At 38.2% G+C, this 19,001-nt stretch overlaps 2 protein-coding genes across 2 annotated transcripts in view; both read right to left on the bottom strand.

Moving 5' to 3' along the window:
- LOC136236890 (uncharacterized) overlaps window positions 1-14,570 on the bottom strand; it is a 33,419-nt gene extending 18,849 nt beyond the window's left edge. The window contains exons 1-13 of the mRNA XM_066027149.1: window positions 14,546-14,570; window positions 14,337-14,468; window positions 13,859-13,906; window positions 13,553-13,603; window positions 12,039-12,074; window positions 10,557-10,604; window positions 10,403-10,465; window positions 8,473-8,517; window positions 8,377-8,418; window positions 8,237-8,278; window positions 8,140-8,187; window positions 7,992-8,048; window positions 7,429-7,458 (exon numbers count right to left, since the gene is read on the bottom strand). Coding sequence (XP_065883221.1) covers window positions 7,429-7,458; window positions 7,992-8,048; window positions 8,140-8,187; window positions 8,237-8,278; window positions 8,377-8,418; window positions 8,473-8,517; window positions 10,403-10,465; window positions 10,557-10,604; window positions 12,039-12,074; window positions 13,553-13,603; window positions 13,859-13,906; window positions 14,337-14,468; window positions 14,546-14,570 — 667 coding nt within the window. The remainder of the gene's footprint in view (window positions 1-7,428; window positions 7,459-7,991; window positions 8,049-8,139; window positions 8,188-8,236; window positions 8,279-8,376; window positions 8,419-8,472; window positions 8,518-10,402; window positions 10,466-10,556; window positions 10,605-12,038; window positions 12,075-13,552; window positions 13,604-13,858; window positions 13,907-14,336; window positions 14,469-14,545) is intronic.
- Window positions 14,571-15,113: 543 nt separating this feature from the next.
- LOC136236810 (uncharacterized) overlaps window positions 15,114-19,001 on the bottom strand; it is a 14,005-nt gene continuing 10,117 nt past the window's right edge. Inside the window, exons 3-8 of the mRNA XM_066027072.1 lie at window positions 18,566-18,637; window positions 18,128-18,307; window positions 17,679-17,738; window positions 15,658-15,699; window positions 15,463-15,504; window positions 15,114-15,199 (exon numbers count right to left, since the gene is read on the bottom strand). Coding sequence (XP_065883144.1) covers window positions 15,114-15,199; window positions 15,463-15,504; window positions 15,658-15,699; window positions 17,679-17,738; window positions 18,128-18,307; window positions 18,566-18,637 — 482 coding nt within the window. The remainder of the gene's footprint in view (window positions 15,200-15,462; window positions 15,505-15,657; window positions 15,700-17,678; window positions 17,739-18,127; window positions 18,308-18,565; window positions 18,638-19,001) is intronic.

Genomic DNA, 19,001 nt, shown 5'->3' with positions numbered 1-19,001 from the left:
AGATTGAATTTGGAGGCATTTTCAGTGGTTTTAGCTGTTAATCAAACACTAGTACCAAGAGTACATAAGGAGGGAGAGTGTCAACCAAATTACTGTGTAGTATAGAACATCCACACATTGGTAGAACAAAAGCTTTACCTTATTCAACACCTATCAACAGAACTCAACACCTATCAACAGATCTCTATCGTCAGTAAAGGTGTTAATTTGCTCAAAGATCATTGTTTATTCAATAATACACAGTAATTTTGTACAGGTTGCATTGGTAGTTATTAATATGCACTCTTGCTAATACTATTACTTTTATTTTTAATACATGTTTGACTGTTGCATTAGAGTGACTGCTCTATTAGAGTATTTTGATCATGATTGACAAGTTTCTGGAAGTTCAAGTGACAACTGTTGCACAATACAGCTTTGAGTTGGGGGTGTTCAGCACCCCCAGTAAAATAGTCAGGGGTGCCCCCCTCTTCCTCCACCTATGACATGGACAGTACTTGAATGTCTTTTTTTTTGCATAAATTTATTTCATTTTCAGTAGCACAAGTGATCTTGACAGCCAACGCTGGAGACACCATATGACCTACTCAGCCATTTACCATTCATTACCAATTTCCTGGCCACCACCAATGGTGATGTGCTTGTGTTGCAGATACCATCATAAAAGATACTCAAATTCATGGCTATATCAATAGCTAGTCTGCTTTGATTGAAATGAGATAAACACCTTATGCAAATATAATTGGGACACAAAGGAGGACACAGGCAAGTCCATGAAACTTGCATTGTATGTATTGCAGTATGTCAACAAGCTGAAGCAACATTAAACAGTGAAACAACCAAGCCTGTAATTTTAGCCATGCAATGTCACGTTACACTTATCTGAAGGCATCAGTCAGTCAGAAGAAAATTCCACTGAATAATATTGTTGTGTTATACCTATCCAATACTGCAAAGGTCTCATGCAGGTGGTGTTTTAGGGTGTTATTTTTAGCCAGAAAGATTCATGATCCTATTGGTCTGTATAATTGTACATTTGTATGGATGCAAAATTATTAAACTATATGCACATACCTGTGGAGTTGGCTGTTGATGGTGGTTGATCTACAGTGGTGAAAACAAAATATATTACACACTTGTGAGAACTTTGTATTAGTAATATAAGATACAAAAGTAGCTTTAAAACAGACGGGCTGGGCTACCTAGTAAATTGTGCTCTAACTTCCATTAAATGTTTACTATTCGAAGCGGCTATGTTTACGGGCCCGTAACGTAGGATTTGTTTGCTATACTTATGGCATTCCTAAGTGCGCATGTGCAAGCATCTCATGACTTAGTTTGTTACATTTGCTATTTTTAAAAAAGACTTAGAAAAAATCGTGACACAAAAAGGTATATATAAGAAACGAAGAAAAAAGTTCTGATGTGACGAGGCAGCTCGATCCAACACACCCAGGTTTGGAGTACCCACGATCTACCACTGTACCACCAGTACTTGCTGGCTACTCCTCTTGATTTTGTACTATTTCAATGTTACAAATATAAAATACTACATAGTCTAACTATACCAGTGAAGAAGAAACCAAAGCTGAACCCAACCCTAACCCTAATGTTAACCTGATGTAACCTGATGTTTTCCTGTTAAACACAATGACTTTCACTGTCTGTATGAAGGTAAGTTTTTGGGTGAGAGCGAGTAAAGCGAGCGTCAGTTTTTGGGTTGGAGCGAGTAAAGCAAATGTCCCGGCAAACGTCCCGGCAAACCCTAGCTCGCCTCAAACTCACCCAAAAACTTACCTTCATACAACTAGTGTGTTTGATACTCGAGTTATATAACAAATGACCGGCTAAATAAATATTTGCATCATGACCGACTAAGTCATGAGATGCTTGCACATGTGCACTTAAGAATGCCATAAATATAACAAAAAAATCCTACGTTACCGGCCAGTAAATATAGCCACTTCGTTTACTGTTACTAAGGAAGTTGAGTCTCAGTGGCGTAGCTAGCCTAGAGGGATTGGTTGGGCACCATTGTATATGTACAACCTGCAGCAACCAGCATGCAAATGCAGCTAGGGGGGTCTGGGGGCATGCCCCCCACCCCCCCAGGAACATTTTTGAAAATTACATGCTGAGATTCAATTTGGTGGCATTTTACAGTTAAAAGTTGTCATCTCTAGTAGGACACTAGCTGTATGTATGTTTTGTTTGCATAATAATTATTATTAATTACTTAGCTTCATGCATATTGCACCTCAGTCGTATCGCTAAAGCTAACTAGCTATGTAAGTTGAGTACCTGAGTTGGTAGGGTACTGGAACTGATTGGTCGGGCCTGTGCCCTACCAGTACCCACCTTAGCTACGCCACTGTTGAGTTTGCATTAATCTTGTCAATATATTCACAGTGTTGTGTGACGGCTTCTTGGGCCACATGATATAACACCATGTGTCTTATATGGGGTAATATATGTGACTCGGTCTGCCTTATCGCCCACAATAGCAGGTTAGATTTTTTGTCACAAACACAAAGCTACCATGAACACATTATCAGATTTCACTATCACAACCAGCCTGGGTATAAACTGGTCTGCTTATGTGGCTGCTTTTTCCAAGCCAAGTAGTGAGCTGTATGAGCAGTCTTGGGCCTAAATGGAGCTCTGGCTAACAAGTAGATGGCTGTGTGTGGCTGTACAACTCTGTGGTGTTGAATGAAGACTAGTACTATTCATTTACTTTCATTTTAGCAAGGTTTGAGCCCTGAATGGCCCATAACTTGGTCTTATTCATCCCTTCGCCTTCCTCTTCCATTTTCTTTCATTAACCCCTTACCCACCCACCGCCCCTGCAACCGCCCATTGCAATGCTTGCCTGATACAGCTGAGCCATGGTCAACATCTTTAAAAAAATATCTAAAATGGCGAGAAATTTGCCTGTTGGCTGGCTACTTGTTCACTGGATGGTACTAAAGGTAAGTAATTGGTGAAAAACATTTGTACACATAACTAAAGCCATTGGCGAGCTACAACACTTTGAAAACTTAAAACCGGCATACTGCAATACTTATAAATGGGCAATAAGCCCAAAAAAATTATTAAAGCTTTACAGCACAAGTGCTGAAGGACTGTAGGACACCTGGTCCTACAGCCTGCTCAAAGAGATTAGATACAAAGACATTAGTTACATAAGGTGTGTTTGAAAAGTTGCAGGAAGGAGAAAAAATCCATGACTGGACCTAGGTAGCCTCAAACCTGCAGCTATCCGATTTATGCTCAAACGCTTACAGGAGTCTACCAGGCAGTCAGGATGTTTTCTCCTTGTTATTTTCATGTAATTATATCCATAGGAGTTCTAGAGAGTGACTTATTATCTGTAAGTACCTAAAGTAGAACCAAATGGACACTAGTTAATTTATTAAAGCTTTGTCAGACCAGGTCACATATGTCATTGTTTAAGCATATATTATAAGAAATACTCTAAGAGGACTATAAAGGACATAATCAGGTACTAAACACATACCAGTGCTGGTGACCGATGGTGTTGTTGGTGGTACTTGGTCACCTATGGTAGTTGAAAACAAAACAGTATTACACTTATGAGTTTTGTACAGTAGGATACAAACACTTTAAATAAAGTATATATACACATACATGTACACACGTACCAGCTGCTGATGGTGGTAGTGTTGGTGATTGATCTATATAAACCATATTACACACTCATGAGAATATTGTACAAATATTTTAACCATTAACAGCCACTGAATAATACTTGATAGTAGGGCTGGGATGAAGCTTCGAATGTTTCGTGGGTTTGAAGGTTAAGTAAACTTCGAATTATAAAAGTAACCTTCATAGCTTCATAATGCACTCCTAGTCTACGAAAGAATTACAAATAAACATTGTTATCTTTATTGCAGCTGCTTATTCCTCTTGTGTGATCAACGTTCATCTCTTCGCGATCGATCTTCGTGTGCCACGCCCATTTTTAAACCATCACAGTTCAGCTTGCTACCATAGTTGCAGCCTTAACACCTTGTAATGTGATAGATAATGCATGGAAAATGTCCTTTTAGCCATTACATGGTGTTTATCTATGCATGATTGCAGTATAGCGGACACGCCCATTTGCAATTGATTGATTGCGTCATTCAGTACTGCTGCTATGCACTTTCCAAATGCTTACAAACTTATCAGACAGGTTTAGAATAATAAAATTTGAGAAGGATGTGCATAAATACAAGAAAACCTGTAACTTGAAAGCCAATACTGTAGCTCCGAATGTTCGAACATTTTATTAGCGAATGTTCGAAGGTAAATTTCAATATTCATCCCAGCCCTACTATAGGGTGTATTCCTTGGGCGTAACGTATTTCACAGACTGGACTCATGAACTGGACTCACGGACTGAGCTGGAAACAGCCTTTAAACAATAACCCAGGCAATATCCATCTCTTGTAGCACTGAAGACACTACTATCAAGCTACAACTGCTGGTACTGCTCTTCCTTACAAGTCATGGCACTAGCGCATGTACTAATTAATTAGAATACACTTACAATACATGTTCATACAAGGTCTCACACAGTGGGAATGAGTCTCACTCATCTGCATGCAATCTCATGCTCACATACACGAAACTGCTAATCTCACGCATTGCAGAGTGGCTATACTCTTCTCAACATTAGCCGTCAATTACAAGCTCCAAGTTCAACTAATTGCGCTTATAACTGAATACAGTAATTATGCTTAAAGACGCTCAATTCTATTTTAAAACAATAAATAGCACTAAAGTAGCTACGTAGGCATTATACAGGCTAGCTTACAAGGATGGAGTGTGTGGCAGTGCTACCATTCATTGTGTGCTGGGTTCTATCTGAAGTTGACAGCTACTAATGAGACTGACATGAAGTGACCACAGCTGAATTTGAGGAAAAGTAAATGAAGCTAGTTAAGCTATCCAACTGCACTAATATAATAGATACATTAAGTTTATGCACTATGAGGAACTACCATATCCTGTAAATGACAATTACTCTATTAACTTGTATGTTACTTTGTACATGGTAAGTTTTGTGCAGAGCCTTCCTAAGATAACAATGTTCTGTGGTATATTAATTGTAATTTACATCTGGTCATGCAGGGCAATCTCGCTGCCAAGTGAATTTGAACCTAGGCATCTCTACATGGTGTACCAGGAGTGATAAAGCGTGATAGAGGCTATTGTTGTAGCGTAGATGTTTTCTTTTGTTGCTTTAGCACTAATGTTAGGGCTGTAGGTCAAGATGAACCAATAATTATTCTTAGCAGGTAGCTATAGGTGGCACCACCGTGTGGGCGAGGTGATGGGGCTATGCAAATAAACTGGCTCATCACTACAGCCCTGACACCAGTGCTAGCAACAAAAGAAAACATGTACGCTACAACAATAACCTCTATCACGCTTTATCACTGCTAGAACATGTGTATCGTAAGTATGTTTTAATTAATTAGTGCACACACCAGTGCCATGACTTGTAAGGAAGAGCAGCACCACCAGTTGTAACTTGATAGCTGTGTCCCCAGTGTTGCAAGAGATAGATAATACCTAGATTATTGGTTAAAAGCTGTCAGTCCATAAGTCCAGTCCGTGAGTCTAGTCACCCCTGCTATTTGTGATTTAAGTGTCTATAGCACACCTAGTAAAACAATTGTACACATTTAATACTCAAATTTCAATAGACAGCTGTGCTAAAGAAAAAAATATGTTAAGCTGCACACACTACAAAGAATTTAATTGATTTCATCCAAGCAAATTACATGTTGTTGTGATGATGTAGTTGGTGGTACTAAAACAAACAATTATTAACATTATGTTCCAACAAGTTGTATGAAGATATACTAATGGACATTTAATCCTATTTCAGTCAGGGAGGTTGCATACACCTGAAGATATATACTAGTGGACATTTAATCTCTAATTCAGTTTGAAATGATTAAATGTCCATTAGTATATCTTCAGGTATGTGTAGGCAACTTCCCTTGTTTCACTGCTTATTTCCTTGATCTTAATTTTTACTTGTACTTGTTTGTTTACTTTTTGTCACATTATTATAACTGGTGAACATGTATGTGTTGCATTAGGAGATGGCGCACATTGTCTGAGTGAACAAGAATTATCAATTATTGAAATAGTGAAGTGATTATTGCACTTTGTTTTTTTTTGTTTTCAGCTATGTTCAGCCCATTACACAGTGTTACAAACAAATTAAGAACACTACGAGAAAGACATCTGTAATCAATCCAGTCACAACAGAAAATTCGGACAAATTCTGTTACAAGTGTGTAGGGAAACAATCCTGCAGTACTACTACAAATTGACAACTTTTGTTATCAGCAAAGATAATTGGGACATAAAGGCTGGAGGACACAGGTATGTCCATGAAGCATTGCATTGTACAGGTGTATGTTCTGCAGTATACGAACAGGCTGAAGCAACGTCATATGTGACTGGATTTTGGAAAAACGATCCAAATCGCACATTAGAAGTTTCGAGATAAACGGTTTTAAAGAATTGAAGCCAGCATAACTCTCCAAGGACAGCAAGCACGCGTATGAAATTTACACAAAACAGATGCATCAATATGTTACCTTTCAGGCCACTTCCAGTACTTGTAGTTGCTTGTAGAGTTTCCCGCCAAATAAGATAGAAAATCTGAGCAGTTGGATGAGCAAAGTAGTATCACGAGTGCTCACAAAGGGGTGGAGGGTGGGGGGTGGCGAGGAGGGCAAGAGATAGACCTCAAAATGGAGGCAGACCATGATTGGAGTCCAGACAAGAGATTACAGGGCTGTGCTGGCTCCTTAGTGGCTGATATGTAGCAAAATCAACAGGGAACACGTCTGGCCAACATTATAAGGCTGTCCACGAGTAAACCACTGACTCTTGCCAAGCCAGGTCCTTCACAAGGCCTGAAACCGCCATTTGAACACTCCACACTACCCAGAAAAGACGTCTGTTAAAACCAGCCTCGTGTAGTTTGAGTAGTACTGAGGGTCAAAACGAGTAGTACGATAGTGTAGCTATCCACTGGTGGTGTTAGTTTGATTTTGCCTGATGTGCCATTTGGATTGGTTTTGTAAAATCTGGTCACATATGGTGAAAACAAATCAAGCCCATAGTCTTAACCGATATCAACTTACACTTGTCTGAAGGCGTCAATCAGTCAGGCAATCAGTCAGTAGAAAATTTCACTGAATATTTTTTCTGGTGTTAATACTGCTAAGGTGCCATGCAGGTATTGTGAGGCTGGTTGTAGGGTGATATTTTTAGCCAGAAAAGTTCATGATCCTTTCGGTCTGTATGATTGCACACTTGTAAATAGTGGACAAAATCTTTCAGTCAGTAGGATGTAAAATTATTAATTATTAAACTACAGTATGCACATACCTGTGGAGTCAGCTGGTGATGGTAGTTGATCTACAGTGTTGAAAACAAACTATATTACACACTTGTGAGAATTTTGCATTAGTATAAGATACAAAAGTAACTTTAAAACAGACTGGCTGGGCTACATAGTAAATTGTGCTCTAACTTCCATTAAAATTTACTCTAAAATTTAACTCCTATGATGTTTACTCCATCTACAGTTATATTTGCTACAACAACTGCCTGTGCAGTAGGGGAGTCTACATATAAATTTTGAAGAAAATTTCCCCAGCCATTTCCGTGATGTGAGTGGCCTAAATTTTGGGGTTCTTTTCAGTTTTTCCGTCTACTTCTTTTCGCACACTTTGCAAAATCTGCAATAAGATACAAATGCATACCCTGATCAAGCTCTAAAACTTGACACACTTTAAGGTCTCATTACAATGGTACCATATTTGGTGGGAACCCAATAAAGAATCACAAGAGTTACAACTGATTATTTGTGTAAAATAAGATCGAATTTACGTCATGCCCACAGGGTAAACTCCTTGAAGGAATGAGCTGAAAATTACTATGTCACGTACCATTGTTGGTGACCGATAGTGTCGGTGGTGGTGGTGGTGGTACTTGGTCATTGTCACCTATAGTAGTTGAAAACAAAACAACATCACACTTGTGAATTTTGTACAGTAGGATGACAACATTTTAAAATATACACATACGTGTACATACCAGCAGGATTGGATGATTCTGGTACCGTTGGTGATTGATCTAAAGTAGCTATAGTGAAAACAAACCATATTATATTTTATAACTACATGTAACATACCTGCATCAGAATTGGCTTGCACCCCAGTTCTCTCTGGTGAACCTAGTAAAAACGCACACTCAATAATTACATCAAAAAGTTAACATAAATAGAACAATCACTACTCTAATAGAGTCGTCTATTTAGTATTTATTACATACCAGTAGTTGTGGTGTTGGTGGCCACAAGTGGTGGCTGGCCACCTAGTAAACAAACCATGATTATTTTATTGGATATATTTATATAACTAAACATACCAGCAGTGGAACTAGAAGAGCCTGCAGGTGCCTCATCAGCCTCTCCTAATAAAATAATTGCACACACTTAACATTATGTATGTTCAAACTTTAAAAAGAGGATGAATAATAAAGATATCATGCTGCACGAAGTACAGAAATATTTTGATGGTGTACTCTCCCATACAGAAAGAGTGCATGCTGTAGTGCAAGGGGGTGGCACTCCGATATACCCTGTACTCCTATCTTCATCCTTGGTCAAAGTGGTCAAACTTGAAAAATAAGCTTTGATCCTTGACTTACGTTAAAATCCGTGCTTGACTCTTGACCAAATTTTTGTACATTTTTGTAACAAAATTATAGTTATGTTAAGTATCAATTGTGGCATTCACTTTACAATCAAACTTGTCTTTTGACCTACACTGTATTGCAAATTTCTTGCTTGGCTTTTGACTTTTGTTTTGACCGAGGACGAACTTGTGCTATTAGCAAAGATAATTGGGACTTAAAGGCCGGAGGATACAGTTAAGTCCATGAAGCACTGCATTGTACTCAACAGGCTGAAATAACGTCATATAGTGAAAAAAATCAAGCCCATAGTCTTAACCGATATCAACTTACACTTGTCTGAAGGAATCAATCAGTCAGGCAGTTGGTCAGTAGAAAATTCACTGAATATTTTTTCTTGTGTTGATACTGCTAAGGTGCCATGCAGGTATTGTGAGGCTGGTTGTAGGGTGATATTTTTAGCCAGAAAAGTTCATGATCTTTTCGGTCTGTATGATTGTACACTTGTAAATTGTGGACAAAATCTTTCAGTCAGAAAATTATTAAACTACAGTATGCACATACGTACCTGTGATTGATCTACAGTGGTGAAAACAAACTATATTACACACTTGTGAGAATTTTGCATTAGTATAAGATACAAAAGTAGCTTTAAAACAGACTGGTTGGGCTACATAGTAAATTGTGCTCTAACTTGAATTAAAATCTACTCTAAAATTTAACTCCTATGATGTTTACTCCATCTACAGTTATATTTGTTGTTTTGTGCAAATTGGGGCCTTTCATTACAAACCAGGACAAAGCAGCAAAGCCAATCCACGTGTTATCACCTGATGCTATAGATCTGGAAATAGTACATCCATATGTATAATCGATTTCCCAGAGAGGTCTGGCACAATAGTGCTTCATTTTCACTTGTACTTGTTTGTTACAAACAATGATATGATGAAATTTTAAGTAAGTACTCTGTAGCTAGTTTTTGAGATATGACGATAAATATTTGAAGTGACTGGAGTTAGTATCTGTCCAGAATTAAGCACAGTTACAGTATGTTATAACTCAGCAGCTTTTACTCAGATCCTTCTATACCACTACAAGATTTTCTATGATTGTTCCATCTACATACTGGTTTTCAGCTCACTCTTCATAGCGGTTTGCCTGGTAGGTATAAAATTAACAGTTTTTTATTCGTGAAACTAGATTTTGTAATTGTGACACAAGTTGGGTTTTGTGTATGATGTCTACATGTAACTTGATTCCTTTCCAAGCAAACAAAAAGACACTCATATGATGTTTACTCCATCTACAGTTATATTTGCTACAACAAGTGCCTGTGCAGTAGGGGAGTCTACATATGAAATTTGAAGAAATTTCCCCAGCCATTTCCGTGATACGAGTGGCCAAAATTTTGGGGTTCTTTTCAGTATTTTTGTCTACTTCTTTTTGCACACTTGGCAAAATCTGCAATAAAATACAAATGCATACCCTGATCAAAACTTGGCACACTTTAAGGGCTCATTAAAATGGTACCATGTTTGGTGGGAACCTGATAAAGAATCACTGAGTTACGACTGGTTATTTGTGTAAAATAAGGTCAAACTTCATGCCCACAGGGTAAACTCCTTGAAGGAATGAGCTGAAAATTACTACGTATGTCACATACCAGTGTTGGTGACCGATAGTGTCGGTGGTGGTGGTGGTGGTGGTGGTACTTGGTCATGGTCACCTATAGTAGTTGAAAACAAAACAATGTCACAGTTGTGAATTTTGTACAGTAGGATGACAACATTTTAAAATATACACATACATGTACATACCAGCAGGATTGGATGATTCTGGTACCGTTGGTGATTGATCTAAAGTAGCTACAGTGAAAACAAACCATATTTCACACTCGTTGAGAACTTTGTACAAATATTTTAATCCAATAACAACCATGAAATACTTGCCGTAACGTATGTTTCTGACCGACTACTTAACTATATAGATACTTTTGGTATGGAGATCCGTACTTGTTAAACATATTGCTCACTGAGTTATGACTTAACATGTTATTAAACCTATAGTTGTAATTAATCCAGTGTTGTGATTGTGTATGTAAGTGGTCAGCACTGTATGCAAATTTCAAACAGGAAAAGTACAACATTTCATTGGTTGCTACAGCTAGAAATGTACAATGAAAAAGTAAACAGCAATGGCAGAAGAATAGTGTATTTTAAGCTATACAAAATAAACCATCCAATCAATGAAGGACTGTATTAAAGCTTAACTTTCTGTTCGCATCATGTTTACTCGAAGGGGGTGTGGCTGGTAACTAAAACCAGTTGAACCAGTTAACAAGCCATGCATTCCGCTACAATTCATGGAGATTAATACAAGGCTTCCCTACAGTACGTTATTTTCCGTGGTCCTGGAGAAACGATTTCAACACTATTCTTCATTTGTAATGCTGTGTAATGGGCTGAACAGCTGAAAGTGAAGTGTATGGCTGCTGCAATTCAAGGCAGTATTTGATAGTGAGCAGTACTGTACTTATAATGTGTCAACGTTTACAAATTAAGAAGCATAACAAATGATATAGTAAAATCTACACATACTGGTTGGAATTGTGCTGGTGACCGATGTTGGTAGCTGTTCTTGGTCACCTATAGTAGTTGAAAACAAAATACAAACTTATGAATTTGGTACAGTACATTTTAATTAAAATATATACATACGTACATGTACATACCAGCAGGACGGGATGTTTGTTAATTGCCCACTGAGTTATGACTAAACATGTTATTAAACCAACAGTCATAATCCAGTGTTGTGTATACAAGTGGTGATTATACAGCCAGCAATTTAAGCAAACTTCAAACAGGAGAAGTGCAACATTTCATTGGTTGTTATGGCTAGAAATTTACAGTATAAAGGTAAAAAGCAGTAGCAGAAGAAGAGCGTATTTTGAGCTACGGAAAACAAACCTTCATTCAATGAATGAAGGACTGTATTAAAGCTTACCTTCCTGTTTTCATCACGTTTACTTGAAGGGCATGTGGCTGGTAACTGAAACCAGTTGAACCAGTTCACTAGAGGCTGGCCTACGTGCTGTATCAGGTGTATAACAACTGAACAGGCCTTGCAGGTTACCAGGAATGGCATGGTAAAAGGAGGCATATCCCCTTTCTATGTGAGGAGAAGCCATAAAGCTTTGTGTAGAGAATTCACATATTAAAATGATGGACAAACTGAATTTAGTATGGTAGGATAAAACACTTTAAAATATACGTACACATATATGTACATGCAGTACATACCAGCAGGGGATGATCGTGGTGGAATTGATACAGTAGCTATAGTGGAAACAAATTATATTACACACTCATAAGAATTTGTACAAATATATTAACAGCCACTGAATAATAATACTTGCCTAGTGCTTGAATTTAGGGTATATGGGAGTATACATGTACCTTGTAAATTAGTATACCTTGTTAGCCTAGCCAAGTATAAGGTACAGTGTACACGTAGCTAGCACCCCTCAGCAAACAACATCCATGTAACATTAGTAACTACATAACAAATACACAAAAAATTCGAATTTTCCACTGGAGTAGGGACCATAAAAAGTACTGAAACAAGCTGGAGTAGTGCATGATATTAAATCACAGTAAAACAATAAGAAGTGTTATATCCCTACTGTGTATTTCCATTATGGTATCTTGAGCACAGTAGGGATATCACTTCTTATTGTTTCACTGTGATTTAATACAGTGCACTACTCCAGCTTGTTTTATCAATGTGCTATGATCCCTACTCTACAGTGTAGTTGAAAATTCCATTTTTTTGTGTACTTGTTTGTTAACTTTTTTTTGTAAATATTATGACTGGCTGTGAACCCACGTATACCGCATCTGAAATGGCACCGTGCACCCCAGCTATATCAATTATCGTCTGAAAAGTGAAGTACAGTACCCAATACGCTTCATTGTCAGCTGTGTTCAACTCGTTACACAGCAGTACAAATCAAGAACTGTTCAAAAAGCACCTCTGTAATCAAAATAGCCACTATGAAAAATAGTGACGATTTCCGTCACAAAGAGAAGCCATCATGTGCTACCGCAAAATCAACACTTTTGTGAATGGGACACACTGGTAAGTCCATTCATTATAAGAATACATTGTATGTACTGCGGTATGCCAAAAAGTACCTTTCGCTCTGAAGCAACGTTGAACAGTGAAAAAATCAAGCTCGTAGCCTGTCTGAAGGCATCAGTCAGTCAGTTACTCAAGTCAGTCAATAGAAAATTATATTTAATAAATTGTTTTTAAAAAATTCCATAGCAACTTGTTGAAAGCATTTCAGATCTGAAAGCTTGTGTTTGGGCTTAGTTTTACCTAGCCAATACTGCCTTGTGTTCTCAGGGAAAACTGAGGCTGCTTTTGGGTGATTTTATTTTGTTTGCCACGCCTAGTGGTCCTACTATCATACTGTATGATACTAAAATATTTAAGACATGTCCGAATACAGTGGTTACAGTTGTACTGGGTGATTGGTCAACCAACACTGGCTATTAGCCAGCAACAGAAGACTGTATAGTACACATACATACAGGGTGCATAGTACATACAGTGTGCACCCTGGCTCATATTACAATTACAGTGGAACCCCTCTAAGATGGACACTAATTTCTGTCCTTAATAAAGAGTTAAGGCCTTATAGGGTGCACAAAATTACTAGAACTGTTTATCTGGGACCTGTCCATTATAACGTCCACTATTCATTGGGTGTCCTCTTAAAGGGGTTCCATTGTACTACACATTTACTTACCACTAGGTACCGACCTAGCCGTTGCCACAGGTGGTGTGACACCACGACCACCTATTGCAAAAAATATAGCAGTTAAAAGACCACAAGCTTTTTAATCTTATGTCCTATTGGCAACTATACAAGTGGGAGATGGATTTAGTATGAGACAAAAGGGTAAATCTAAACAAACTCAAAATGGTAAGTTTAGTATGCAGCAAAGAGCTGTGAGTTTTAGAAGGAAAACTGGCCTTAAGCTTAACCACAACACGACTAATGTCATTTACTGCACTGATTCATTATAAATAAATACATACTAGTGTAACTTACCAGAGGAACTCCTTGGGACACCCTCAGATGTCCTACGTGGACTACTGCCTATAGACAGATACAATATAAACACTGTACAATATATAGTAAGCCAATATTCCATACAGTACGGTAGTACTGTATATTAGGGTTTGGCTAAAATACTGTATCACTCTAAAACCAGCCTCCTCACAATACCTTCATCATGCCTTGGTAAAAGCCCAAAAGTGCTTTCAGTATGACCTCAAATACTTCCAAAACATTGCTATGAAATTAAACAAGTTGATGTTGTGCTACTTCTAAAAATCAGGTGGCCAGCAAGCAAACCTAATTGGAATTGATTAACAGTGTACTAAACTAATATTTATTTTGGTTTGTTGCTACATACAAAAATTGAATCATCACAATATTTTGTTCATTCGCGTATCCCATAAGCAGTTATCCTGGCTATCATATAAATCACCCTGGTTCATGTTACAATTACTATATATTAACTTACCACTATAGGGAGAACCTCTGGTGGACCTTGGCAACGACCTAGGTGACCGTCTTGTTGGTGATGTTCCAGCTGCAGGTGGTCTTGCAGGCGTCACAGCTGCAGGTGGTGTAAAAAACATAACAGTTAAAAATCCTAAAACTTATGTGATTACATATGGAACTTAATCCAATTTTAGGAAGTTAGTTTTACTGTATCACATGCCAACATACCTGGCATGGTCGGTGGCATGACCATGCTCACCATGGGAGGTCCTATGAATAGCACAACACATGATTTTTTGTTTTTTTCAAATAGCACTTTTAATTATACTAATTATCGTCACTGTGATATTTAGGATTTTACTAGCTAGCTATCACCTGAGCAACCTCATGCCTACTGAATCCATTGGATTTCACCTTCACAGTGTACGTATGTTAAACTGCTAATAGTGTTTTGTATTTATGTCTATTTGTTTCTATATAGACGATACCTAAAACTTATCGCAAGGGGCGGGGATGTCTCTTCCACCATTTACAGTAAGCACTTGCTGTTTTACACTCATGCAAGAAAAAAACAATGGACTATAGCCCAGATGAGGGCAGCTATGGACACTGTTAAGAAAGGAATGAGCATGAAAAGAGCTGCAATTAAATGCAAAGTACCACGTTCCACACTAAATAACAGACAGAATCAAAGGAAATGTAGTACTATATCCTATGAAGATGATGCTCAAAGAAGCATGGGTCCGTTGTACCTGGATACACTAGCATTGGATTGATGTTAATGGTACGGCTTTGTCTACTCAAAACTTGCTTTATTCACTGTAGTGTCTATTTGCATAGTGTGATCAAACTTTTCATTATGCAACTGTACTGTAACTGTATCTATACACATACAGAAATGAGGCATATATATTAGATTCCTTGGTACCATGGATAATACTCTATATGGATAGCAGAGTGGCCATTCATGCTTGGTAGGATCAGCAGTCCCAACTCTAGCCAAGGTGCTAATAATTAATGCTGAGAAATGTATAGGAACCGACAACGTATGCATGGTGACGATAAATGGGCCAGCACAATCTTCTATGTGTTGAAGTGATTTACTGGTACTGACTTGTAAGTGTGTACGTTGCATGTCAACATACCTGGGATGGTCGGTGGTATGACCGGACTCACCATGGGAGGTCCTATGAAAATCACAGCACATGAATAAAAAATTGCTTATTTTCAAATAGCCCCCTTAATTACCAAATATAATCATAAACCAAATCATGAGCCAAGTTATAGCATACAGTGTAGTTTGCAAAATATTCTATACAACATGTAATACAAACACTTACTTGGAGAGGCTGCAGTGGTACTTGTAGATGGTGGTAAAGTACCTAAGTACGATGTAAACAAGTATAAATGAAATATAAAATCCTCCAGATGAGTATCATACAGCACTTGTTAGAATTGTCAATTGAGTTATATAGTAAGTTAATTAGTCAATGATCTGTAATGCTCTTAATACTGTAGATTCCCTTAAAATTTTGTAGAAATAAAATAATTTCATTTGGGTCTGGCCGATTGGATTAGGAGTAAATATGTACAACTGGTGCCCTTTAAGATGTGTCCTTGATGTGGCTTGCACAAACCATGACTACAGTATGTTGATTGCTAGTATTTGTTGGGTTTCTCGTTTTAGGAATGCCAATACACACACTGAGATACAAAACCCATCAGTCACGCACAACGTGACTGCAAAAAGTCATCACCCAGGAGACCTCTCTAACAGTGGACAATGCTGTACCATGTTTACAAGGATGTTTGGACTCTGGTTATTGTAGAGATCATGTGAGTTTCAGCTGCCAAAGAAAAAATAATGTGCTATCTTTTTTTTGAATTTTAGATAATTTTGCATTTGAAGATGTGTGCTGAAATTTTAGGGAATCTACGTACAGTATGTAGAAAACTCATTGGAAGTGTTTTACTGTAGGTGTTTTTGCATGGGATTAATCCATGATACAAAGCAATGAGATATTGGCTCCCCCTTTATTGAGCAAAAAAAGCAAACCTTTGTGATTCCTACTATTTAGTACTACCTTAAATAATATGTAATGTACCACCAGGCGGTGCGGGGGAGCCAATATCTCATTGCTTTGGCACTGGGATATTGCCAGTATCTCATTGCCAATATCTCAATGAGCCAATATCTCATTGCTTATGGCACTGGCGGTGCCTTTGAACTGCCATTATGGCACTGGCAGTTCAAAGGCACCGCCAGTGCCATAATTTGTATATTGCACTGCTGCAGATTGCAGCGAGTGCATTATAACTTATAACGCACTGGTTGCGGTTTTGTAGACCACAACGAGTGCATTATAAGTTATAATGCACCGACCGCAGTGCAATATACAGATATTGCACTGGCTGAAGTTTTATGCAGCATAGCACAAGTGCCGGTGGCGAAGACCACTACGACACCTCACCTAATAGGTGGAAGGACACTTCACAGATCACTCAAATTCTTTTATAGCCTGACATGTAAAGGTCGATTGTGGGCCATAACGTCACCAATACGTATAATGTTTACAAGCAGCCAATGGCAATCGAAAAAGCCAACACGGGTGGCCACAACTCTAGTCTACATATATATAAACGTACTTATACACCTTACTAGTCTGGTGCCATCTTAGCCCAGATTAAACTGTAGTCCACTTCGACAATGACTCAATAAAACAAAGATATTCTAAATAATACTAACCTTTACGTTCGATTGTGGTAACCAGTTTTGTCATGCCACCAGATTCGAGTTTAGCCAGTGTGAATAGTAAGAATTAGACTAGTATCGTTTAGTAGTTGGGTTTTGTTTACTCAAAACGTCTATTTAGCTACTTTTTTTTCGCTCGAGAGAATCACTATGGTGATTAGTCTGAAGCTTAGTCTATATGGCGATTGAGTGATCACGCTGGCATGTTGAGCACTACATAATGAGAGTCGAACAGCGAATGCAGGTTAGCGATATAACCCATAGCGTACTAGCTTTCAATATCTCAGGTGGCTGCAGTACTGCAGGGGAAACATCATCGCAACATCCGGTTTGGTTACCCACAATCGATGTTAGAAACCTGGCTTTTATAAGTGTTACAGCTGTCTTATGATACTCTCCTTTTAGGTGAGTGGTACATAACAGTTATACAACGTGCACTCGTGCTCTGCCTGTATAAACGCACTTGCCTTTGGGCCTGACGGCCCTCAGGCTCGTGCGTTTATATCAGGCAGAGCACTCGTGGCCGTTGTATAACTATATAATATACTACAAAGCATGGCCTCATAATATCTACTCATGCACATATTTACATGTAATCAATTTACATACTAACACAAGCAAGCTTACCAGCTGCAGGTGATCCCCTCACAGCATCGGCAAAGGACCTCCCTAAACAAATATGAAAAATAACAGCATATTAAACACAAACAGAAAATGCAAATCACATTACAAGCCATAAGCAGCTAGTTTGCTCCAGGTATATAGCGCAACTCCTTTATACAGAAAGCAAAACTGACAGAGTAGAGAGCTAGGCAATACCAAACATTTCAAGGTAGTCCTAAGAGACTATAATGTAGATCATCTGAAATTAGAGAACTTTTAAAGATCAGCTTTTTGATAGCTCCCTTTTTGGGATCATTCAATACTTTTGACTATCAAAGGGGAGAAACACAAAAGCTAATAGAGTGAAATGTTTTTACACTGAAATGGTAACTTTCAAAAAGCCTCAAATATTTGGTGATACTTGTGTAATAAGATATACATACGTACGAACACACCTGGTGATGTCCCAGCTGGTGACATCCTAGTTGGTGATGGTATGCTAGCTGGTAGTAGTCCGCTAGCTGGTGGTGGTGTGCTAGCTGGTAGTAGTCCGCTAGCTGGTGGTGGTGAGCTAGCTGGTGGTAGTCTGCTACCTGGTGGTGTCCTAGCAATTTGCCTCAGGGGAATAAAGCAATCTGTTATGATAAATACAAATATAATGATCAATACATAATTGATTACTTGTACTTGCAAAGGTCAAATAATAATTGCAAAATTACTGCTCTACAAAATTAGAACTTAATCCTTCATTATAATACATTAGTTCTTTACACAAGACTGTACACACTATCTATAGTGTAAGACATCATAAACTTCTAAAAACAACACACTCATACTTTGGAAGTTTTATGATGTCTTGTCCTATAAACAATATAAAGTAATACTGAATGTACCTGCAGGACGGTGTTCGCCAGCCCTGGTGGATGTTATGAACCGGACTGGCGGGCTCGAGGTGGTGACAGGACCTGTAGAAAACACATCATACTCATTAATCATAGATGATTTGTTCAATGTGTTATAACAGTGTGTGGGCAGAAGAAAGGAGCCACATGGGCTGTATTCACAATGTAGCCCCAAGTGCTAAGGGAGTGGATAGCATCATACGAACACTAAACAACTATATAACGTGGGATTCAATTTATACTAAACAAATACAGTCAGCACTGAACCCATTGTCATACTACAGAAAAAATGGGACACAAAAGGGGGATAAAATTGTAGCTACTGTGCGATATTAGGACCTTAATTTCGGTACAATATCAATATGAAATTGGTAAAATATTGAAATTCCAATACTTTTTCGGTATTTTTCTTTTGGTTAATTGTGTG

The sequence above is a fragment of the Dysidea avara genome, chromosome 1, assembly GCF_963678975.1.
Source record: "Dysidea avara chromosome 1, odDysAvar1.4, whole genome shotgun sequence".
Classification (NCBI taxonomy): Eukaryota; Metazoa; Porifera; class Demospongiae; order Dictyoceratida; family Dysideidae; genus Dysidea; species Dysidea avara.
The sequence above is the reverse complement of the archived record's forward strand: the minus strand, read 5'-3'. Positions and strand labels throughout refer to the sequence as shown.